The 26,790-nt window shown below is 38.8% G+C and overlaps 1 protein-coding gene across 3 annotated transcripts in view; it reads right to left on the reverse strand.

Moving 5' to 3' along the window:
- PLCB4 (phospholipase C beta 4) overlaps window positions 1-26,790 on the reverse strand; it is a 214,694-nt gene that overhangs the window by 79,596 nt on the left and 108,308 nt on the right. For all 3 annotated transcript variants that reach the window (XM_072857452.1, XM_072857453.1, XM_072857451.1), the window contains 4 exons: window positions 14,334-14,434; window positions 10,648-10,728; window positions 10,283-10,342; window positions 8,727-8,870 (listed from right to left, as the gene is read on the reverse strand). In XM_072857452.1, coding sequence (XP_072713553.1) covers window positions 8,727-8,870; window positions 10,283-10,342; window positions 10,648-10,728; window positions 14,334-14,417 — 369 coding nt within the window. In that variant the 5' untranslated portion in view covers window positions 14,418-14,434. The remainder of the gene's footprint in view (window positions 1-8,726; window positions 8,871-10,282; window positions 10,343-10,647; window positions 10,729-14,333; window positions 14,435-26,790) is intronic.

The following is a 26,790-nucleotide window of genomic DNA, read 5'->3' on the forward strand; positions in this document are numbered from 1 at the left end:
ATCCAATAAACTACACTTAAGCAGACCCCTGTACTCATGACACATTACAAGCACATCACAAACTTCTTTTTAAACAATAAATTGTTAATCAGACTCCCTTAAAAATGGACCTTATAAATCTATTTTGCTTTAGGAAAAGTAGCCATTTATTAAGACATTTATTAGTATTTAAATATTCCTTTTTGAATTATCCTTTTTAAGACGTATTGCATAAAATATGCATACAAATAGAATAAGTGTGTATCTGAGAATCATTTGAAAATAGAAGTCTGACTTATGAGAAGAGCTTGCATTTGGGATTTTCTCAGGTGTGGTTTCGTGCTTGAAAACAACCACCAATAACAGTCTGCCCTCCCATTTCTCTTTTCCCAACTGCAAGAATAAGATTACTTAGTAGTCATAGTATGGATGTACTGTCTAGGGATATAAAGAAAGCAAGGTTCATGGGGAGAGATAATGTTATTTATTAGAACTGATATAACTGGAAGCCACTGACAGACTTAGGGAACGCTTATCTTTCCCTACAAATGTTCCCTCACCTAAGATGACATAGGAATAGTGTTTGTGATAATTTCAGGATAAATGCCTGAACAAGTCTTATGTATATTTCAATCTCCTACAATTGTCAAAATTCAACTATCATCATTCAACTATCACCAACTATCTAAGTTTGTTTCCTTGTGGTTTGTTTTTTTGGTTTTTGTTTTGTTTTTTTTAAACCGTAAAATGTAACATTACTGCTGCATTAATACTGTCACAGCTATACAAAAATTTATCCTCATATTATCTGGATTAGTCTGTAATCCCTTAAAAGCTCCTCAACCTTTCAACACTGACCCATAAAGTAAAATCGCATATGTACTACAAACAAAAAACTCTTGCAAAATTAAATTATGCAAAATGCACGTTGTGCATAAGCTTCAGTCTTTCAAAATTCCCATTTTTTCTGCTAAAAAATGCCATTGGTGCAGTACTGGCAATGTCACCATGTCCACAGGAATTAAGCACACACAGATCCATTCTGATTTGAAGGCAACGGATTGCAACTACACCAGATACAACAAAATCTAATATTTAAAAGTAAGGTTACCCAGCACTCAGTTCTGAAGTTACTTCTGTACATCAAGAACAGCTGCCAAAAAGGAACACTGCTAGGAAAAAAACAAGTATAGAGAGAAATCAATACACTAACCACTTCCCAAGTAATTCCTTTGCAGAATTGTCCTGATGATTCCCACTTTAGAGGACTCCCTAATCTTTTTTCAATGATAATGCCCTTTCCTGGTAGAGATGCCAAATCGGGAACTGCATTCTCTTACACCAAAAGAGCACAGAACTACAGCCAAACACTGTGATAAACCACAAAAGCATCACCTCTCTGCTGGCACCAAGCAAGGGAGTAACCTAAGAGTCTCTGTCCATCTATGAATCATCTTTACATTGGCACGATGCCCCCTGGGCAAGACGTGGCATTTCAAGAGACACATTTGCCTATCTGTTCCACACCACACAGCTGCACTACAATGTAGCATCTGGCTGCTTCTACTTCAGTTTGGGGCTAAAGCAGTTTCTGGAGCATTTCATCAAATATTCCCCACGGTTATCAGCTGGCCCCAAATTAACTGGGAATAAGAGAGCTGAGGGAAAAAAAAATGCTTCTGGATTGTGAACATGCTATATAGAAGCAAAATGACGTAAGATGAAAAAAATTCCTCATCCATAAATTAATATACAGGCTCAGTGCAACACGTTCAGACTCTTTGTCCTTTTGAGACAGAATAGTCTCCAAATAACAACTATCTTCATAATCACTTTTAAGGCACTGTGATCCAGTGCACAGATATTCACAAAATACTCAAAGCCTGAATACTGTGACAAATGTCAAGCTGGCAATATTTTGCTTTCCTGACAACAAACCATTCCCAGATTTAACGTACACTTGTTTGATGACCTTGTGGGAGGGATGAAAGAAGAGCTCAGATTTTTCTCAGCTAACACGCTATGAAGAATATAGCAGCAGCCTTGCTTATATGTTATGACAGCACTCCTTATTTTACAAATGAAGCTGAAAGACATGTAAACCTGTGTAAGTAAACAGAGCGTGCTGGTTTTGGGTGGAATAGAGTTAATTTTCTTCACAGTAGCTAGTATGGGGCTATGTTTTGGCTTTGTGCTGAAAACAGTGTTGATAACACAGGGATGTTTTCATTCCTGCTGAGCAGTGCTGACACAGGGTCAAGGCTTTTTCTGCTCCTCACCTCACCCCACCTGCGAGGAGGCTGGGGGGGCACAAGAAGCTGGGAGGGGACACAGCCGGGACAGCTGACCCCAGCTGACCAAAGGGCTATTCCACACCATATGGTGTCATGCTCAGCATGCAAAGCTGGGGAAGAAGAAGGAAGGGGGGACGTTCGGAGTGATGGCGTTTGTCTGCCCAAGTAACTGTTACGCGTGATGGAGCCCTGCTTTCCTGGAGATGGCTGAACACCTGCCTGCCCATGGGAAGGAGTGAATGAATTCCTTGGTTTGCTTTGCTTGCGTGTGCAGCTTTTGCTTTACCTATTAAACTGTCTTTATCTCAACCCATGAGTTTTCTCACTTTTAGTCTTCTGATTCTCTCCCCCATCGCACCAGGGGGGAGTGAGCGAACGGCTGGGTGGGGCTTAGTTGCCAGCTGGGGTTAAACCACAACACAGGGATAAAGATCCTCAATTCTCTTCTTCTGTGCTCAGCATTTCCAAATCATTACCTCTCCAAAGAAGGAAAATCCTATAACAAGATGAAATTCTGAAATGAGGTAGATAGGAAACACTTCACTTGGGTCTTACAGAAAGTAGAGTTACGAAATGTTTTTGATAGAAATACAGGATACATTTGATTCTTACTGATGCTAGTTCTAAGTATTTTCTGATTTTGAAAATATGGCTCAGTACCTTTAATCTGTCAATGTAACTCCCATATGGCTCTCTATCTACCAAGAATTATTCCAGATTCATATAAAAGAGGAATCTGGGCCCTGCTATCTAATCCTAGAGAAACAACAACCATGAAAAGAAACAAAACCAGAGACAAGTACACCTTAAACACAGATCCTTAGGCTGACACAAGAGGTCCAAATCTAAGTACACTGCAGGCTGGAATAAGCAGACTGTGTAGTTTTTCTCTAACAAGATCCAACATCATCAAATATCTCTGTAAGAAAAAGGTGCAAGAAAAATTGATCGAAGAAGCACTCTCTCAGATTTTGCTGTAGTACTCAAATGCTTCTGAGGCACTTAGTGACCTTGCGTTAGCTGGGGTTCATTGATGAAACACAGGCCACAGTGGCAGGGCGCACAGATAAGTTTGACCTCTCAGCTCTCTTTTAGCCATTGACCTCTCATTTAGGAGGGTTAAAAAGGGCAAAAATTATGAAAGGCTAAAAATAACTGTAACCTACAGCTCATGAAATTCTAGACAAGGTCATCCATGGCTTATTTATAGATGAGGTCAGTATTATCCAGACCTCTTGAGATGCTTTTACCTTCACTTTTTCAGTGGTGTCTCTCCACAGTTGCACTCTACTTAATTCAAGCATTGGGAATGCTGGGGAGGCAAGAAGGCACTGCCCTCTGATTTTGGGATTCAGTGCCTGTGACTGGCTGTCAGAGTCAAGGGCTTGATAGCTTGAAGGTTCAGGAAACCCATGGAGAATAGAACCATGTTTCCCAACTCTTACCAAGACAGACATGGCCTGGCAGGACTCCCTGGTACTCTGTCCTCATTCAGCGATGCTGTGACCAGTAGATGTCCCTCTTCTCTCAACGCAGTTGTCTCAGAAGTAATTTCTGTTCTATGAAAATTACCATATCTCTAACGTATGAGACAGCAAAAGCAAGGAGCCTAGACTAGACTAGTAAAACCTATCCCCTACGTGACCAGCACAGACTTGCAGGACATTGCTGTGAAAATTCTGTTACAAAGATAAAAGGGACTCTTCCGACTTTCAAGTATTTAATCTGGAAAGCTCACACGAACACTCTATATTGGGAGTTGCCTGATGTGTCCAGACTGCTTCCACCCTTCAACAGCGCTTTCCACCCCAGAATGACTTTTCCAGCATTGGAGGGGTCTACTCTGAAAGCGGCTGGAAAACTCACTTTGGCTGCTTTTGTATATAGACTAACACAAACACAGTGGAGCTTTACGCAGTGAAATCGACCTCCTGGCTACAGAGAACCAGGGCTGAAGTTTTCAATTTACTGATAACTCAAGTGGCATAGCCAAGAAAGAACATGAAAAAGCAGAAAAGCAAGCACATGGAAATCACAGACACTTAACTGCAGACTGGCTAGGATATGAAGACTTCTCTAAGGAACATGGTATTACATACTTGGCACAGGACTACCTGAACGTGTAAGCAGCGCTCACATATTTAAGACAGTTATAGTTTAGAAATGTTTATCATGTAGGTTATGAGACATAAGCCACATACTAACATAATGGGACACTGAGAACAGCAGTAGACTTTTAGTTCAAGTATGTTCTGCAGGTTTCTTGGAAAGTTTTGCTTTGAAACGTCAAAACAAACCAAAGCTATGGGAAAACAGAACTCTTCTGTAATGTGACTGTGGGATATTCCTGTGGGAATTGTCTGCTACCTTCTAGTTGCCCTCATAGCAATATGATTTGGGCAAATAATTAATAGCTCGTTTCATGGAAAAAAAATCAGGGTTAACTGAAACAGAACTTTTTTGAGAGTCAAAAAGAGCCATATAGTAGAAACAGCAACAAAACCGATGAGCTTGAAGTGCTTCATCCTACCAAAAACATGGTGGTCCATTCAACCATTTTAAACAAAATGAAATAAATTTAAAAATAAGAAATACTACTCCAACTGAAAAGCTGAAAAGTTTAAGAATGTCAAAATGAAATGCCTTCAACTGCAGTCATCTTCAACACCATATTATTAGCTGTATGATAAATCTTGCGTTTTACCTTTACGTTGTTTGTCAGCGTATGAGTAATAAAGCATTTCAGCACGTGCTGTTCATTCTGGTGCCTCACAGGTTAGCCATTAATGTGTGATTCACTGTCTCAGTGAGTAACACACCTGTAGAAAATATCTATTTTCTATCAAATCCAGCTATGCCAGTATAAAAGGTTACTCCACTCTCCTTCTCAACCTGTCTCCCCGGTGGCTGCTCCCATCCCTACCTACCATCAGTGTGAGCTTTGCTCCTAAATAGGTGATGTGAGCTTAACCCTATGGCTCTTCCTTGAAGCGAATTAGGAGTGTTCACCCCTAATGAAGTTCACATAAAGTCCTCTGCCAGCAGGGCAGCGGGAACAGTACTTTCTGGCAGAAGGGCAGAAAAACTAACAGCTGAAAAGATGGTCCTTCCCAACAACGCAGCTGGATCTGGGAAAGAACAGCTGTCAGGACAAATTTACTCCTGGTATGCAGTAATATTAATGAATGCAAAACGAGCTGACTTGACTTAGGTTAATCTTTTAAATTAAACTCCTTAATGCATTGCCAAAGTGGATGAGCAAAGAAGACAAGAAGTCCAGATTTTGGGTTGCTGAACTACAACAGCTTTATTGGACTTACACCAACTTTGGGTAGGCAGCCTGCATGCCATGCCCTAAGGCCTCACATCAGCACGACATCATTTCTGCACTAAGGAAATTTGCCCCCAAATACTCACTGGCCTTTTCAAATGTCCTAGATTGAGGAAAGCAGATTATTGGATTACTAGGTAACAGAAAGTCCATCTGGGAAGTAAAAAAGAAAAATACACACGTACGCTCACACTTCTAATATGTGTGTGTGTGTGTGTATTTTAATTTTAGCTCACAGTAATTTATATAACCCGATTTAATCAGGATCCCAAACATTAGATTTTAAATTCCACCTTTTACAGTCACTCTCTACTACCACAGTGGAGTTGCTTTAGGAGTGGACCATGACAGCTGCTTGCAATCAGAGACAGAGTACACCCTATTTTGTGGTTGTTTTGTTTTAAGAGTGGAAATGAAAACCAATTTCTCAGCTGAAAACACCAATAAAATTTAAGTAGATAAAATGTAAATACCAGAGTTGGAGCTTGGAGACAAGTGGAGAGATAATAACACACTCTTGTCGTTGGAATAGCTATACTTGGAGCTCAGTGATGATTTGGCCAGACCTGCTGAGCACATCACCACAAGAGGCAAAGGACCGTGGGGCTGCCCCAGTGCAGAGATGATGACAGATCACAACGGACAGCCTGTGACGAGCCCTGCCTGGAGCGGGCGGAGGGTTCAGCAGTGCCCACAGCAGGTGGCAGCTCTGTGCATGCCCACCTGCCACAGTTGGGGCACCCCTAAGGAACTGCCCCCACACTCTGCCATCCTGTCCTATGGGAACCGGCAGAATCTGCTTCCCACTGATACCAATACCACTCCTTACGTGGGTAGCCTGAAGAAGCCAGGAACTTGCATTAATTTTCTTCTTTGTCATGGTTACTCAGTTCCATTACAACCCAGCCATCAGTGAGTAACAATTACTTCTTTTCCAATTGGAAATTATTATCTACAGAAGCAGGATACCTTTTTGCCCTCTTTCTGGGCAGAAAGGTTCTGGGCTTTTGTATTTGGATCTGTCACCAAATTCCCTTGTTTTAAAGTATCCCAATCAGGTGCCAACCAATCCTGACCTTGGTTTATCTGAGGAAGGGACAAAAGATCTACAGCAAGTAATGCTTACCTTCCTCATGGCAACAGGGGGGAAACAGCACAAACCACAACAGATGCATCCCTTACACATATCTGGGCTGCTTAAGCTACAGTCATTGCCTCTTTTTCTCCAAACTCTTGCCTCTGTCATTTCACAAGGGGGGCTTACTTTTGAACATGGATTAAATCAAAGCCTATTTTAAACTGCAGTTAGTAGGTGCATAGCTACTTCATGCCACACAGACTTGCTTCTTCTAGAGGAGATTTACTATGTCCCGGAAGATGTCGTCTCATGAACAAAACAGGAAGAATTAAGCAGGAAGAGCTCTATGTGCAGGTGACTCCTAGAAAATTTTATTTTAGCACAAAAGTATAGTAGCAAGTTGATGTACTTACCATATACAAAAGGCCAGTACAGTACAGGCCAAATTATTTCCCATATGCCCATAAACCCAGTGAAGGCAACTTAGAAAGCTCTCCATTGGTTTTGGCTTGATCTACTTTACCCTCTCCCTTGTGCCTCAAACATATCAGATCAGGTGGATCACCACTGTTGACAAGTTCTGGCTATATATTTTGGTGGAAAGACTCCCAAATGCAGGACTCACATTTATGGGCCTCTCAGAGCCTACCCACAAGCTGACTGCAGCATGACACACCAATTTTGGTAAGCATCTTGGCGGTTAATGAAGCAGTAGATCTTTTAGACAGTGTAATTAGCGCACCTGTTGTGACAGTCTGTGTAACTGACCAACACACTCCTCACAAACCAGTTAGTCTAATACAGTTTATTGAGATCTAAGGTGGCTAAGAAACTTAACTCCACCTTTCTGTTTTCAGAATAAATCAGAGACACTGTTGGGTTAAGTATAAAAGTGAATGCTGCCAGCATCTCCTTTTCTTTGCTTCTTAAATGTTTTCAAAACATAACTGTGGCACGTTATTTCCCTGAAAGCCTGCTGAAAATACGCACAGTAAAATCAATTTAGTGTACCCATGTAAGTTATACAAGTATTTCTCCTATCATGGAGCTTACTCAGTGCTGCTAGTGTATAAAGATGTATGGATCCAAAGCAATGAAAAATCAACCAGGTCTGCCAAGGGATTTAGCGATGCTGCATTCAGCAAACAGATACTCAGTTTTAAAGGAGGGGATTTAGCAGGTGTGTGCTACTGATCACTATTCAATGTTTATCTCACAGGCAAAACAGATTATAATACACCGTAAGTCCATACAATCAGAAAAGAAAAGCAAAAATGTGTAATTTAAAATCCCTTGAATCTCTGTATCTAAGCTAGTAGCATACTATCAGTACTCTGGATCAAGTTTCTCAGAGCAGTTTACAGCAGATAGATCGAGTACCAGGCCTCGGTGGAGCCACAGAACTGGCATTGTGAACTGCAATCTTAAGCTCTCAGGAAAGATGACGTGTAAAAAAGCACCATTGTTTTCTAAAGACTGTTCCATGTCAACGGGAAACAGAAAAGAACCTGGGTACACTGGAATCCCCTTAACGGTAGAGAATTTTCTTTCCTGCTTTTGTCTTTTCAAATAATATGAACCACACAATACAATTAGGTTATCGCTGAACAAAATTTTGGAGGGCTGAGCTCCCCCCACCAGGAAAATGAAAGCAATTGCACTCACTTCCCTTCAGCATCCCTGTGTGTTGCAGATCCACTGCATAATTGTCACACAGTCTGCTGTACAAGCCCCACACAGAGACACTAAACAGCTGAGGGAATGCTGTGTCCTATATTTAATGGTCTCAGTGCCTACTTTTGATAAATCACCATGCACGCAGAGGCTGATAAAGTCACTATTTCCTTTCACCATGGCACACAGACATGTTACAGAATGCTCCAAATGGATGTTTGCTGTCCTTTCGCAGAGTGCGGTAGCAGACATTAAAACAGGTATTTCAGTCAGCCAAGCAGGCTCCCTTACTCAGGAAACACAATCGAGTACTGCTGAGGAGCTCTCCTTTTTTTTTTTAACTCCCACACACTGTTTAATTGTGAAATACCTTGGCTACTTCTGTGTTTTCCGCTACCATGAAAGTGAAGCTGATGTTCACCAGATCTGTGCCACTGCAAACACACACTATCCGTCCTTCCAACTCATTTTCTGATTTTCCAACAGCCTCAAGTGCAGTTAGTATTTTGGGATCCTGTTAAACAGAATAAATAACTTATTACATTTGCAATACTTTTGTTATGCAATGCAGCATGGTAAAGATGCATTTCCATCTCCAGTGGAAATCTCCAATGGTGTCATATACATTAACACCTTTAAACCTTTGCCAATCATCTTAAATGAGTGCCTTCACTTTGAATTATTGCGTGTAAACCTGAAAACCAATATATTCTAACAATTAGGAACACGATTGTGAGAACTCAGAAGTAAATGAAGTATTTTAAATATATTTTAGAGAGTTAAATTAGAAATTACGTATATTTTCATCATGAAAAAGAAAAATTAATCACTCTGAGGACTGGAAATAGAGGAACAGTATTAATCTCTAAGTAAATTATTCCAATCTAGTTAAGTCCATAGTTACTGAGAGTTACGATCTGTGTGACTTTTTGGCTGTTTCTTAACGACACGTCGTACAAGCTGGTATCTCTTCTGAGGGTCAAGGGCATTTTTGCCCTTTTAATGGGCATAAATTGTATGGGCATCAAGATTTATGGGCACAAAGGTTTATGGGCATAAAGAGCAAATTACCTATGTAAAGACAGAGGTGAAGTCTGAAGCATATTGGTATGGTTGTCAGCACATGAAGCATGGGGTTGTCTGCACCACCACTTCTCATGCCCCTTCTCTATGGGGGAAAGATTTTAGTCTATGGATTCCCAAGAGAACTACTAAGAGATAGTTATCTACAGTTAACACAGAAACACTTAACACATGAAAGTGGAAATGCAGAGGTGTTAACAGATATCTTGCTTCACAACAAATCTTTGAAACTAAAGGCCTGGAGGAGGGAGGACCACAATTCACTTCAGAAAATTCTACATATTCCTTCTGAAGAATACCACTGAAAATATTTCCAAAGTTTTGGGTTTCTCCAGAACTCCTAGCTAGTACTTCTGTTGATATTCTTCAAAATGGCAGACAGTGACCAGCTGCCCTCTCTGACCATCTAACTGTATGAAGAGGGATGCAAACAAAACTTTCTATGTTTTATGTCAATGGAGCAAGAAGATACAACAAATTTTAAACAGACAGGAAGAAAACTTGGAATATAAAACATTTTTTCCAGATCCGTAAAACAAATATCACAATATGCTGTTACAAAATAATTAAAAACTCCTGATACGTGCTCTTAATGTCTGTTGTTCAGCTTTCACCGCATCCTGAAAGCTGAGCACCGTACTACATCAGGAAGACCAGATGACAGAACCTTCCCACTGCAATCACACCAAATTACTTGACTTTAAAACTTAAAATTTTAGACCGTGATTGCAAAGTAAAAGCTGTGTTGCTGGTATTTTTTAAAAAAATGAACTTCATCCTGCACTTCACCTTCAGTAAGATATTCTTTGTTTACATGAAGAGTATAAACTAACTATAGAGTACCTTTGGTACAGCTCCAAAACGAACACTGTTGATCAGGGAACATTCTAATACCTGTCCTTCCTGAAATGGCAAAAAAAGGTACAAGTTCAAAGGTCTGTTGACACATTATTCCATTAGGAATTGCAGCAAAAATAAACAATGACTCTTATTTGCAAACACTGTTAATTAACACTAAACAGCATATTTCCCTTTTATATCAGTTAATTCCCTCTTAAATATTTCACTTCTGTCAATTCTAAAAGAAGAGGTCTAAGGCTAGTTTTGTAAATAAACTAACACAGTATTTTCGATTTTTTAAAACTAGCCAGAATATAAACCAAGTGCAATAATATCTAATATGTATTCCTGACACAATTGTAATATACCTTTCCTTCACTTTTCCAGCTCAGAAAAAAGCCAAATTCATCTACTTGGAAGAGACAGTTGCTTTCAAAGACGAAAGATTCCTATAGAAAAGAAAATACAGAGCATTATTTTAGTCAGTTTAACAAACGCCATAAATTTATTTACTGTTCAAAAAGAAAAGATTGTTACATTTCTCCCCAGATACCTTCCCAGAGAATTTGCTATTCCCAAAGCAATCAGAAATGAGGGAGGCAGGCTTTTAAAAAATGATCATTTTTAATGATTTGTATTTTTGCTGCCATTTGAGACATTGGGATGCTGTTAATTATTATTTTCCTACTTCTTTGCAACTATGAAGATTTGTTCTGTTTAATAAAAGTAGTCATTCTTACCTAATAAAAAACCTTAATGAAATGGAACTTCAAAAAATTATTGAAAATTAAATGCTTCAAACTACGTAAAGGTTAAAACCATGTAATTTGCCAATACTACCTTCAGGAGCAAATGACCACATTTCATTTTAACATTCAGAATTTGGAAAGCACGTTTCTGTGAGACTATGATGGTATGCATGCTGCAAGCATTTTGGAGCCAGAGTATCTGGCAAGCAGAGTTTGAAGGATATTGATTTGTAGAGAAATCAAGACAGAATGACATACCAAAGAGACTAGACAAGGCAAAAAATCAAATTAGCTGAATTAAAAAAGAAATTTCCTCCACACACCTCTAGCCTCAATTAACGCATCATAAATTAAGCTAAAATGCAGGATAACACTGTGCAGAATCAATCAGTTTTTAAAGAAAAAAAGGATGCAGGACTTCCTGACTTCCTTAATTGAAAACCAACAAGCATGTGTGCAGGCTACAGCACTGCTTAGTGTTTCAGAGATCAGTGCTTTGTTCCGTGTTAAAGGCTGAGGTACCTTTCTGAAATGCCACGTCCTGTGCACATAGGAAGGGCAGCAAGCACATGAATTTACACAGCTGTTTGCAGAGCAAAAGGTCTTGCATACAAGACACTTCCAATTTAGGTAACAAAACCAGGTAAAAACTCCAATGCCCTCAATCCATGGAGCATGCTGTTAAGTCAGTAAGTCTATCCAGGACAGTTTGCTCTCACTGGTTATGCTGAGGCAGGCCCCCAGCCTGACCCGGGATGCAGGACATCGTGGGGCAGCCACAGGTGCCTGTTTGGCCTCTATCATGGAACAAGGGCATCGGGTGGGCTAAGGAATGGTCACATTCCAGTCAGGTCTTATCCTGACTTCACACTGGGCATGAAGTCAAGCAAGTTCCTGGATCCACAGTTGGGTAATGACCTTGAATCCTCCTAGATGGGCCCTGCCAAAGGGGATACATTGTGTTTGGGGTAATTGCTCCTTTTCCCTGGACACATTAATTATTGAATGGTGTCTACCACTTCTGGACAACATTTTAGGTCCTCAAACGAGATTTACAGGTTTTAACGACTAAGACACTGCAGTTTTCCACCCAAGTAGCAAACAACTACGTTAATTTTACAGGCAGGGGAGCTGAGATCGAAAGCATTAAGTTGCTGCAGCTCAGTCTGAGCCAACACCACTAAGCATGAGTTTCCAGCATGTACGGCTCTGCCCTTCTTTCTCCACTGTAACTTCTGTTTTCCTGCCTTCACCCTAGCACTCAGCCCTCATGAAACCTACTTGCTGCCAGACACCTCAGATTTATTACTTTTACAGCCCTTGGAGTCCTGTTTCATATAAAAATGCAGTGAGCTACCAATCAAAGTAAGTGTCTCTTGCATTTCCCAGAAAGGTTATTCACACAATAAAAGACAGGCAGTTTTTTGTCATTTACTGTGTCCCCATCTACCAAAAAGCTCGATATACCAAAAATGTTTTCACAAAGGTGTCTATGTAAACTGCACTCATGTTGATGTTCCACCCTAGCCTTGACTCTATTCATCAAATTACTTTTTCTGCAATTTGTCTTCTGGTATGGTAAAAAAAAGCGCCTACCATCAGACCGTGTAGATGCAACATGACCAGTAAGATTCCTAATCATGTCTGATTTTTATTTCCCATATTCTACTGAGATAACCTTGTTCTAGACTCAGACTTTTCAACAGCCAAACATGACAATGCTTGGCTCAAAATATATTTCCATAATTTTGTAATCCTTCTGGTTAAGGGACTCATCTATCAGCAAAAGATGGATCAAGACACTGCTCCACATGACAATGACCCAGATTTTTCTAGCCACTCAGTGAAACTTGGGCACGTAAAAGACCTCTCATGCTGTACTAGAGCTGTTCAGTCACCCAGACCCTGTACCAGGATTCCTGAGCCTCAGTTCTGCACTGACCTGCTGTATGACCTTAGTTCACTTACCATTTCTCTTTTCCCCAACACAACCTTTCTGTTAGGGTGGGGAGTTAAGCACAGAATTTCCATGAAAATTAGAAGGCGAGATCTGAAACATTTTTCTTGAAAATTGCAAGCCCTATAGTATAGGGATTGGATCTTGCTGCGTTTGCATAGCATTCCTAAAACAATGGTGTCTCTCTCAGGTAGGCTATCTCGTTACTGCCACAACACAATTAAATAATAGCCTATGTGTATCATAAATCTGATAATATCAAACAGCCACACCATCAAGTGCTCACTGTTTACAGGCTACAGATTTTAACTTCTGAGTCTCTGGGTTTTTTACAGCCCTTGATGATTCCTCTAAAATTGCAGATAAAATACACAGTTAGTTAACTAAGTGAAAGCTTTTTAATGTTTCTGGAGCAGTATTTGCTGAAGAAAAATAAAGCTTTTGTGAACTCCCTTTCTACAGAATTCAATGTCCACTAGTATCTTCTTAGTTTTTCTGTCCCCAAAAGTGAAAATACAGGGTAAAACAACTGTCCCTATCCTGGAAGTCCTCATGATAAAAAGTACCTTTTACTTACATTTCAAAAGATAAGAGGAAAATACTAACATCCCTGAAGGCAGTTACTGAGATACCTGCAACTTTTAGAGATTTCCTGTCCAAACAAGATTAAAAATAGACCCTGATAAAATTATTCTCACAGGCATATCAATGCTGAATATAAGGTAAATGTCTCAGCACTGTATTTCAACTGTTGGTGTAAAATGTCCTGTTTTCCATTCCTTTAATAGATTTGGATTAAAGCACAGCTGAAAGCGGGATCATAGTAATCATATTTCAGATAGAGTACAGGTTGATTTTCTAAAGGAGATAAAACCACTCCAGATCTCAAATGATGCATTTGAATCAGAATATAAATGTTTTGTGTTCTCTTGGTTTTTTTTTGGTGAGATGCAGGTTCTCAGTTTATATATTAAAAGACAAAATATCCCACCCACCCACCCCCATTTGACAGATATACAAAAAATGGAAGGATGCACTTTGTTCAGTAATGTGCTTTATGGTTCTGCAAAGATGAGAGCTTTATGCGCATTACAGATATTTTGATCCAAATCTCCCTTTCTCTTGCTCAGGGCATATTTCAAATCAGAGGGATTAAATATATTTTCAAGTTATTTCTTTTAAAAGCAAAAAACTGTATAGCAATAAAGTCTGTTGGTGTTTCCTCCCACACACATTTCTGGAGTTATTTGAAAGTTTATTTGTGTACAATGAAAGCAAAACATGAAATATTCTGTAACTTCTACATATTTAGAAGAGAATAGCAAATGAAATGCAACTGGCCTCTTACCTCTTCATATCTATCAAACACAGCTCCATCTTGCATAAAAGAGGGAACTGGCTTCTGCCAGTTAAATTCATAAGGTTTTGCCATGATTACAGAAGAAAAACCTGAAATGCAATGAAAAAGCAGAGTTCAATAACTGTCCTTTGAAGGAGTATTTCAAAATCTAAGCAGGAAAAAAGTGACTTTTAGCTTTTCCTTTCACACAAAAGTATTAAAAAGTCACAGTGCATTTCCAAATCAAGAGTTCTCCTCATAAGAGTATTTTTGTCTCATAGCTTTAAAATGAAAAATACTTGTAAAATATGTGTCTGAACTTAATTATTTGAAAAAACACTTGCAGTGCAACATTCCTTTAGTTTAAATATCTGCTACCTCACTTCTAGAGTATAACAAGGCTGGGATTAACGCAGCCCTAGGTGACAGAGAATATCACAATCTGTAATATACGAGTGCTTCTTTTTTACAGGAAAACATCAGATCCTACATAGACAGATTTTTTTTTTTAACATTCTAAATTGTATACAACATAGGCAAAACACATTTTTCCTCTTTGTTTTGTATTTCAAAATCCATTTATAGTAAATAAAGTCCGGGGTATTTTTAGTGGTATTTTATACATAACTCAAGATAGGGATAATATATAGGTCAAAATTCATAGGGAAAAGAAACAGTTAGGGCTATAGGGCATTAAATAAAATTAGCTAGTAGCGCTGTGCATTTCTGCAAGTTTAGGAATGTGAACAAAACTGTTAATTTAGAATATAACACAGAAGTCATAACATACGGACCTTACAATAACGACTATTTAATTACTCAGTATCCTTTCCAACACCTTGGTGCCTTCTAGGTTATGCTGCTTTACACCAGAGAATGTCCCAACCACATACTCTGAAATGTTAATTTTATCTGAAGTAAAGTACATCCGCATTGTTCCTGCTTAATAATGCCATCTAGGACACAGAGTATCTTGCTTATTCCTTTATACGCTGGACCAGAAAGTCTTGCATGAGAGGGAATACACTTGGCAGCAGCAAGATAAGCCTGACTCACAGATGTCAGCAAATCATTCTGTGAAACAGTATATTCAGGATGAATACAGCACACGGTCACAATAATCTGACCCCACATGCTACTGCCTGTCTCTCAGGCAAACACGGCCTTACCCTGGACTTGTCTGCTTGCCCTAGCCCTCCTCTGACAACTGACAATGTTCACCTACTATTGACCGTCTCTAGCAGCACGATACAGGGCTAAGCGTAACCAGTACAGTCCTTACTCCGTTCCAATGGAGGCACCCAGCCCAAGCAAAGTTTGTCTAAGTGCAAAGAATAAAAAGCATACATAAAATTCAAGGGAGAGCATGACAGTCTGTGTAATCTATGCTACACAAACCATCTTGTACTGTTTTTGTATGCCAAAACTCTGGATAGCAGACTAAAATATTACCAATTAGGTAACAATGCTTCCACAATGTTCTTAGACAGAAATGGCTACTTTGACTGAACTTTAAATCCAGAGTAGATGCAAGTGTTTAAAAAACAATTAAGAATTTTGTAGTATCCTCCTTCTCTGTCTTGTTTTCATGCGTATCAAATATGTTCTAACAGAAAAAGAACAAAACCAAAAGAATTCAGAGGATACTGTTAAAAGACTCTGTCCAACACCAGCTTTAAGAACAGTTACTTTTGATAGTTTTCTACTGAAAAAATATCCTTACTACTAAAAAAGTGCAAAATACATTTTGATGCTCCCCATCTCTCTATCTCCTCCCCCTTTTTGGTAATTCATACAGGAATATCAAAAATACATATTTCATTTCCAAAGCCTTAGGAATAAGATAAATGAGCTCATTCTCCATAACTATCAAAAATACAATTTGACAGTTATCACCATTAAGTGTTCACTTTTGTTGAAAATGGGATGAAAACTGAAAATAACATATCTGTACTCTCCAATTAAAAAAAAAGAGGCTAAACAATATTTCAGACTACTCATCTGCACTTTTTTTTTCCCAAATGAAGAGATGCTTTGAGCAAAATAGAGGACAAGGAACTAGGGCCAAGAAGCGACCAGTTACATTTAGTATCTTATCAAAAGCCCCCTTTCTTTTTGCAAGCCCTGAGCATTTGGGTCTTACCACTCTGTAAGAGAGTAATAATATCTTCCTCATGAGGACCATGAGATGTTTTGAGATCCTTTCAGGGAATGTGTCTAATTATTGAATTTTTATTATTTTTTTAAAATACACGTATAATTTTAGGATCTCTTCCAGTTTAGATCAGCATAGAGCTGCTTTTTCCTCATTCCATGGAGGAAGCTGCATAACAGGACAGCTGTCCCTTTGCAGTAGCATGATGGCATCTTGTTCTATACAGCTCACAGGCTTCACACAGTAGCTCAGTATAATCACAGCAACTTGAAAACCTAGAGCTTGTTCTTACAGCAAAGCTACATTTAGAGAAACGCAGCTTCAGAAAGATGTTTTCTGACTTCACAGGCTTTGTTAATGGAAAAGTTGAAATCAGAACCAACAAAACCCCATACTATACCACGGATCCTCAAAGGTCTTGGAAAAATATCCCTTAGATTTAAAGGAAACTTAAAACATACACACCTGAAGTGATAAACACTCCATTTTGACCGTTCCCTTAGCTGTTTAAATGACTTTTACTATCCGAATGTTCCCAAGAAGAAAAGTTACTTCAAATACGATAGGTAGTTCATGCAGCAGTATATGCTGCCAGCATGTGAAGTCCTTCTGGGAAAAGCAGATGCATTCTGTGCTAAATCATAAGAAATGTGATGACACTTTTAAGGCTGTGAAGAACACTCTTCCACAGTTCCTAGCCTATATACATGGCCTTTACCCTTTCTTACTGACATTGAACCCCATACAGACACAGATTTTAAAACCTACAAGCTCTGCAACTGCTCTGAACTCCTGTATAAGACACTTCATAACGTTCCATCCAGCATCTGGCACTCTGAATCCTGCATGTAAGGAGTCCTTGAACAGACACTTATCTTTCAGAAAGACTAATTACCTTATCACTACAAACATGCACTTTATTACCAATTTGAACTTTGCCGAGTTCATCATCCAGCCACAGAAATATAGCTCTGTAAAAATCCCTCGTTTACAGATACCTTCTCCTTGTCTGGGTACTCACACAGTATGATGAAGTTGTCTCATTACTTCATCCCTGATAAATCAAATAGATCGAGCTCTTCAGTTTCTGCCGCAATGCACATTTTTCAAATCTTAGAGTCAGCCTGAGCCCTCTCCACTCTTCCAGCAGCCTTTCTGAAGTCAGGGGTCTGGACCAGGACACAGCAGCCCAGCCCAGCCCAGCCCTCTGTCATACAAACCAGAATTACAGTCTTTCCTCCTATTTGCATAACCTTGCATTTAGCTGCAAGAAAACATGCTTGATTGCTCATAATTTATCAAGCAATCAAGTTCTGTGTCAGGGACTCAAGCTCATTCTTATTTACCATCTTACCAATCTCTTCTCTAGCTCTGCTCTCTCACAGGTCAATACAGTTTACAGATGAACTGAGACAGATGAAGTGTGAGGGAAGGATGGCTTGCGTACATGTAGCAAGGAGTCAGATGAATTGTAACAAACAAGATTTTTAAGCCATATGCTTTGGCAGCTGTGCAGGAGGTGAAGAAAATTCTCTCTGCCTTTAGAAAAGCTCTTTTCAGTCTCTCACATTTCTTACACTTCTCTCAAAAATCCATTCTTCCGTAACCCTGTTAGCTTTTAAGATCACCAGAATAAAATACAAAATATTCCCCTGCTGCTCTCTGGAGCTCTGTTAATCTTCAGAAATTTCTAAGCAGTTCAAAGACAGTAAAAAACAAAAACAACCCCACTCACGCACCAAACGTGATATTCTAACATTCATATGGTTGCAAATATATGCATGCATATACCCTCACTATGATGAGAATCAAGAATAACTCTCTTTAAAAGAAATTTAATAACAATGAAATGTGTGAAGTTTCAACTGGGAGAGATACAAGATTTAGGAACTAAATTTAAAGACAGTAAAATTTCAATTTTAGAACTTTTAAACAGCCTTTAAAAATTAAAATCAAAATCTTCTCACTGATTTAGGGTTCTTAAAGTATAAAAATGCCTCTGAATACATACTGTTCACAAAAACAGAAAGAACATTCATATAAAATACACCTCAGGACTTAACCAATGACCACAAGGGAGAAGTACGTGAAGTCTCTCAAGTGCAAGAGTTAAATGCCTTTTGAGCTATCTCCCTTTCTTTCAACACTGATTTATGCCTGAAGACATGATTTGGATCACATGGGAAAAAAGCACCTCTTGATTCACCTGGAGTACCCAAAGAGTGAGGACTCAAAATTAACCATATCCAGAACAGCATTATTTAATGCAGAAGTCTTCCTCTTTTGTAAGCTTGGCTGTACTAAGCGAAATCTGGGGTGGGGGGTGGAGGGACTATAAATCCTTGTTTTTTTCATTCTTTGACCAAAAGAAGGACAAGGTGTGGCTGAACAGGAGGAGGAAAGGATTCTGTTAATACAAAGCAGGCAAATGTTTGGGGAAAGAGGTGATATTCTAAACTAACCCACAGGGCTGGCCAGCGTGATGGATAGGATACTCCTTGGATCCCATAAACATCCTGTCAATGTTGAGACACTGTTGGAAAGGACAGCAGTATTCCTTAGACCTGATTCCCCCCCCAATCTAAAACACAGTAACTCACAATTTCCGCAGTTTGCTTAGCCCCAAATATTATAACAATACCTGTAAATTTTTTTAGTAATTATTATTTTTGCCTCGGGAATGAATCACTATTTGCTGAGTGAAAAGCGAGGAGGCTCCACACTCTGTGTTTGCCATTTCACCACTTACCTCTTTGAATCACACCACCTAAACCTGCACCAGTTCCTGTCTGTGTGGGTTTCAAGGGCGAAGTATACGCACCCACAGAACACTATGCTAGGCTTAGTAATCTTGCCCAGGCGTGTGTATTTTTCTTACAGATACAAGGAAGCAATTTTTTAAAAAGTAAAACTAATGTCTTTCACACTCTTTCCCCCCTTGAAGTACATATATCCTTCACCACCACTCCTCTTTGGTAAACAAGGTTCTTCATAACAAAGACAACCAGATCTACATTAGCAGACCTCTATAACTTTTTGGGTTTTTTATGGAGTTCATCCCAGTCCAGACAGTCTACCTGCAGTGTTGTGGACTAGAGTGAGAAACTAGCTGCCAAGGCTAAACAGGCAGTGCAACAATGAAATTCTTAGAAAAATGCCCTCTTCATTTTTTAACGAGGCTCTGAAGTACTTTCATATTCAAATTCTACAATTGTTTCTAGAGATTTACAGGAAGAAAACCCAGATCTTCATACATTTACTCCCCTGCGTCAAATTTATTTGGTCCTAAATGTACCAGAATCACCGTATGCAAAATGCAGAGACAGAGTGTTTTTTAAACATGAAACTTTGGTTTCTACACTAGAACTTAAAATTCAGAGTAAGGTTTAAGAAAATTTAGAAAATAAAAGCCACTACAGTGTGAGTCCTATGTAAAAAGTAATGGTAAGAGCCACACTGCTGAATTTCTGCAGTATCCACACTATATTGTAAAGCAATTCCAAGATTTCACAGCTCTCCAGGCTCTTCCGTGGTCCAATTTTGTTGGGTTTTTTCTTTTTCTTTTTTAAAGAGTGCTTTTTCAGCAGGTTATTCTTAAACACATTATTCCCACAGCTAATGCAAGCAACTTAAAACAGTTCTCCCAAAAACAAGGTCCAGAAGCAACAAAAGACATACAACAGAGCTCAGGCACTTGAACACGTATTGTCTAGTAACGGTCTCATTTTCTGCTTTGTCTCATTTTCCATTTCTTTTTAATTGCTGGAATGCACTGGCACGCAGGGGCAGCTAACAGGTTAGCCCAAAACTAGAAGTGGCCTATTCTTAACTAACCTCTTCTTTAGCATTTCACAGAAGTTCAGTGAGGCTGCCCACTGCAGAGCTCTGCTTCAGGCTACGAATGGGTGTATCTGTTGCTGAGAGCAGAAAACAACAATTGCTTACACCATAGTGCTGAAAGTGAGACAGTCCTGCCTTAACTTAAGGTCCAAACTGAGGTTCAGTCATCACTTCTGATGACAGCCATTATCTCTAACAAGTAGAATTCCTAGGAAAGACCACAGGACCCAAACATGACCTCCCAGCTTCCCTAGATATTTTTCTTTTTGTCCCAAGGCCTTCCTAGTTTGTTAGTATCTACAGTTTTTCCCAGCCTTCCCATTCATTCTAAAACCCTCATTATCTGCCATAAGGACTTACCACCCATCCTTTTGGGGGGCATTCCACTTTCTGAGAAGTGAATGGTATGTAAAGAGACATACTGGTTATGTAAATAAACTTATTCTGGATAAGGTACATTCGCAAGAGTATAACAAGACTATGTTCTGACAATTAGAAATATATTTAAATCAAGCCATTAAGGAAAGCTTCTCAGTCAGATGATTCACTCAGGCCTAATTCTGCACAAACTTCTAAATGAATGGATTTAGTGGGACCTGCCTAATGGACTGAGGCAAAAAATTTGGCGTGCATTATCAGCTTGGCTTACACAGCACAGACCAACAACTTAACCCTGCACACACACACCAACCTCATACAAAATAATCTTAAATAAGTGTTTACAGCAGCATCAGGAATATTTCAGAAAAAAGAAAATTTCCAAATTCTCTGAGAGAACAGACTTCCATAGAAGTTGCTATAAACTCAAAGTTCATTAATTCTAAAAAATAAATGTGATACAACAGTAATTACATATTCAATAAATTCGATGCAAGAAAAAGTCTGTTTATTTCTTATAACTTATATAAATTTTTATGTTGTACAGAAAAAATAAAAAGCATTGATTATGGTCATAATGTTAAAAGACAGCTTAATCAGACTAATACTAACACAAAATCAGCAGAAAAATCCAACATGAGAAATGCTTATATGTAATGGAGCAACTACCAAATTCCCCCAAAACAGAAAACAAACCAATACCAGTAACAACAAAACCGTCTAATTTTGTCACCTGCTCAAATGCTAATCCTACTGATCGTGGTTGCCTCTTTCAGCAATGGAGCTGAATCATCTGAACCTAAATTAAGGACCTTTCTTTCCACTCTATTAAGGAGCCTAAATTTGACGGCACAAATATGACTCCACTGAAAAACAGAAAGACAATTAAACCATCTCATCCTCAGAACAAATACTTGTAGTCCCAAGAAGGCAAATTATTTCTACACTCAGCAGCAAGACAGAGTCACTGGAGCAGATGTTCCCTTGTGAATTGATCCAAATTGATCACCCAAGTCACCTGGACTCATCACATAGCTTCTGGTAGGATTGGGATTGGTCCTTGTGTGCCACCATTGTAAACTAATGCTATTAGCTTCACGTGCTGACCAAAATGAGCCTTTAGATAGGTGCCACCTGAAATGCCTGGAAAAACAACAGCAACTTGGCAATTTCAACAGCAAAGTGTTAAAATAAAAAGGTAAGTTTTTACTCATAGTCCACAAGGGAACTCCTACAGCAGTAACAGGAGCTCATCTACACATGTTCCTAGGAAAAGTATGATTTGAATAGTAAGCCAAAATGCAGAGCTATCATAACTGGAAGTTAGTAAAAACTTAAGTGTGAAAAAGTAATGAACCATACATACAAACCCATATAGTTTAGTGAATAAGTAAAGTTATTTTTATTGTTGTTCTTTCCTTCTGGTGATAGAAAATTTGGTGTTCACATTCTCAATTTTCTAACAGTAAAGTCAAGGGGAAAGGCAAGTCAAGTCAAGTCAAAGGCAAGTCAAGTAACAGTAAAGTCAAGGGGAAAGGGGAAAGGCAAGGGGAAAGGCACAGATCTTCCCAAGGGATGATTTCAGGAGGGGATGCACTCATAATGCTGTCAGTTGTACAGAGAATTTAGCAATCTGACTCATCAAAAGATACAATAAATGACAATTTATTTTAATTTACACGTATTATTCAGTATCCATCTAACAGTAAAATTTTGGTTTTGACCTGTCAAGTGAACTTCATTTCATAACGTGAGCATATGATGAAGAACCTTTCCCTAGAACCTTCCCTGTTTTGTTTCATTCCAGTAATAAACACTAACCATATATAAAATTGTCTAAAAATGTGGAAGATGCTACAGTTTTACCTTTACTTAAGCAGAAGAGTTAGAGTTGTTCAAGATTTATTTTTAGTATAATGTCAAGCATCCCATTTCCTGGAAGCCATCTCCTCCCCAGGTAGTAACAGAGAACAAATTGGACTTTGATGAAAGCAATGGTTTGTGTAATAGTTGTCAAGATCTTTTCTGAATTGCTATAGCATATGAAGTATGTATACAATATCTCTTCATTTAACCAGCAGTGACTTTTATTAAGTTTAATTACTTCACTCTGTGGCTTTCAATTGAAGACAGTGTTAAAACAAAGGCTACTTCATGGAATAATTTAAAAAAAATCACAAATAGGTAGCACTTGCAAAACATCTCAGGTATTTTCTGAATTACTTAAGCCCAAATTCTCTCTTTACAGTCTTGTAAAATCTGACACCTTGTATAATTACAGCAATGAGCCCTAAAGCAAAAGGACTTGTCAGATTTCTTTAAAAAAGTCTTCAATATGCTTGTTGGGCAATTAATAGCATACTTAATTTCTACTGTTGTTTAATCTGCAGCTGACAGATAACACATCTTTTAAGTTAGTGAGTAGTGTTTCTGCCTTTTAGGTACACCTGTATGAAGTATTTGTGTCAATTATTTTAATTAAAATTATGAGCAATTTTGACATTTAGAACTTCATTTAGAACTTTGACATTTTAGCCTCCTTCTGGGGCTTAGTGCTCTAAAAGATCTCAAGCAGAAGTGACTCCTGTACTTTAATGTGATAGGAAGACATAAATAAATGTTTGAAATTAAAATCCTAAGAAGAATTCAGGTGAGAGTACAGATAAACACCAAATAACCTTAAGCGAGCACCATTCCTGTTATGAATGCAAGAGGTCGGGGATCCTAGGATATAAAACAGCTGCAAAATTCTAAGACTGAATTAACTACAAATATCATAGAAAAGGCAACACAAACTTCCAAACCAGATTAGTATCGGCAGCCTTTCATTTTTAAGGGCAAGGAAAAGTTTTGGAAATAACACAAGCTAGTACCTCAAACAAAAATAAAATAAACTACAAATATCAGCTGTTCCATGACCACATGCTGAGGACACAGTCGTCTGTTTCCAAACAATGACACAGACTCAGACCTTGTATTAATAAAATGTAATGAAAGGTCAAGATCACATTTTTGTCATAACTTCTAAATCTCTCTGTGTCTGAAATAATCCCTTCTATGGTCAGGTACTTTAGTTCAAGCCAAACTTTATTAAAGTTTTGACATGACTTAATATGAGTTCGTTCAAAACATACAGATATTTTAAAAACTAATAAGCTGTGAGGAACACAGACGTTACTTTAAAACCTAAAATTACGAAAGTGATATTATAATTTGCAGGGTTCAATTCTGACTGGTTTTCTAGATGATTTCTGAGAAAACAGGAGTGAGCCACATCGCTGGCTTAAAATTTCAGACAAAGCTATGGTGATCTTCTTTGGCAATTGCTCCAGTGGTCTAAAATGCATTAATATCAAAAAGCTGCATTCATTATTTGACAGTTCGGAGTGTCTTCAAAGCAGGTATCTGTTGAAAGTTTAAATTAATTACAAACTTCTTGGTACCCTGGATAAAGCCTACAAACTACAGTCACCATGAAAATACAGGGGGTTTTATACTTTTTAGGTGAGATTGTCATTGTGCAATTTAACCCATGGCACTGGTCAGAAAATTTTTGTATCTATCTTAGAAGTCATAATGCTGCTCAGATTTCATCTCAGCACTCACCTTACACCCTAGAGATAGCAGGTTTTGCATCCCCTTCTTTAAACAAGAGAAGATAATATGGAATGAAAAGCAAGAAACATAGACCTAGTATCTGCATTTGATCAGTACGCTCCTTCCTTCCTTGCACCTGATATCCTTTTTCTTGTTTTCATCACCCTTTACTTCCCCTGTTAGCCTGCTCACTCGCGTGTTGGCTTATGCCCTGAATCAATTCTCAGCTAAGAGGTGGGGGAATGCAGGCACGGCATTATCGGCTGGTTGGAATGGAAATTATCCATCACCCTTCTGACCACCCAGCCCCAGTGGCTGCAGTAAATCCACATCCTGGGTAGCAGAGATTTGTAGGCACAGCCTTTCTTCCTTCCTCAGTTCGGTGACACAGCTTGAGCTCAAGTAAGAGCAGCAGCAGAGCAGCTGTAACCTGCCCTAGCTAATGCGTGGCTGGAGCAGCCTGCAGCTCCCTCAGAGCTTTAATGTTAATGGTTGGTTGGTTTCGTTTTATTTTTTCTGCCAAGATTTCAGATTCAAGTCACAGAAAAAAAACAGAAACAAACAGAACATACTAATTGTCTTTAATAAAGTCTCTTTCTCTGATTCCTCCCAGTCAGTATCAGGAAAAGAAACACACGTGGTGCTCGTGGTGTACACTTCAACATTACCAAGCAAAAAGCAGATCCATGAATCGGGATGACATTTAACAGATAGCAAAAAAATAATCATGAAGTGTCTGGCCTAAACACTTGTATAGGCTCAACTTGTCTATTTTCCTCACTCCCAAACACTCTACCTGTTGTATGCAGAAACAACATTCATTACCAATTGTTCAGGAAAAACACAGCCCCTTTGCACTAGCTGGGAGTCAGGGGATCTGGGTTACTGTTGGTATTTAGCCAGACTGGTGAGGCTAGCAAGACTTACCTTAATTACATACTTAGTGATGCTAATTATTGATATAGAGAGAGAGTTTGAAAGCACTGACAGCAAGGTGTCCCAGAGGTAAAAGTTATTGATGTTATACACCTTTAATCACCAAAATAACATCCAGTATAAACTCATTAATAAATAACTGGTCATTTTTCTGAAGATGAGCTCGCCACAGTTCTAAATACAATGTATCACAACTAGGCAAGGCTAAAAATAAAATACTGCCTCTAATTTGGAAATCCAGAAGCCCAAGCCCTCTTTCCAGCAGGACAGCTGCCCAAATACGGACAGCCATGTATGAGATATAGCAGGTTATCAGCTATTTATAGGTTTAATTTCCTAGAGATTCAAGAGGAAAAGCTTGTTCTGAACTTTAAATTATTATCATTATTATTACTTCATTATCGTAGGTAGGTGGCAGAGTAAGCATTTCCTGTAAATTTGTTTCAGGCAGATTTCTTTTTAAATAGCTGTTGTGCCACTGCCTAGAAGCTCTAAAAGCAACGGAGACAGAATAAGAAAGACTGTGCAGGTAATGGGACCAAGGATAAAAAATAAATGTTACCAATCCTTTAGCTGATAAGTTCATAGTTAACTATAAATGGAAGACGAGGATGCATAAAACATGGCATCAGTCTCTTTCACTAATCCCTGCCTCAGAGTAACAGTGCAATCTGCATATACATTTCTACTAATCAAATACTGGAACAACTCTCTTGACATTGTGCTATGTTTCCTGTCACATCAGTCATTATCCGATTGACAGTTGTTGTCTCTTCGGGGTAAAACGAGACTGCGTGAGACATCTGAGATAAGTTTATCTGATAAAACAGTTCAGAGTGCTAGTACACTAATTATTGAGGGATTCAGTTGTTTACATTACTTGAGAACAATGCCCCTAAAATGTCTTTCTGAATATTAATATAACGCTTGTTTAAAAAATGGACCAAAACCAGGCATGCCAACTATTAAAGAGAGGGGCGGGAGAGTGTTCCAAGCCATCAGCCTCTCCAAATCTTCCTGCTGGATGCATTTTGGCTTGTTCAGCTATGCATAATATATATGAAAATTTCTGGAGGAAAGGCATCTCAATTTTTGTATTGCTCCAAATGGATGATTTGACATAGTATTCCAAAAGGGATAAAAATAAAAGTGTTGGTATGTAACCTATTTGTCCAGTACGGAGATGAAAAGGAGAGCCAGTCTGCCAGTCAGAAGTGCTGGTATGGCATGCTGGCATACACAGCCCATTTTGAACACACATTTGACATCTCATAATAAACAGCAGGCTTTTACAGCACGCTGAGAGGTTCAATTTATTCAGATTTTTCTGGACCAACTGGAGACACCAGATTCAGGGGACTTTCTCTAAATTCCTAACATTAAAATGCAATTCAGTGTTGACCAGCAGGAAACAAAAGGGGGAGCTGTGACCTCTCCCAGCCTCCTCATCACTGTTCTTTATTGTCACCTGCTGCTGGGACCTCCACTTCTACTGAGGTGGAAAGGGACACTCGTAGTAGGAGCGGAGGATAGCTTTGCCCTCATACTGAGACAGGTACA

Source organism: Ciconia boyciana, chromosome 3 (assembly GCF_034638445.1).
Source record: "Ciconia boyciana chromosome 3, ASM3463844v1, whole genome shotgun sequence".
Classification (NCBI taxonomy): Eukaryota; Metazoa; Chordata; class Aves; order Ciconiiformes; family Ciconiidae; genus Ciconia; species Ciconia boyciana.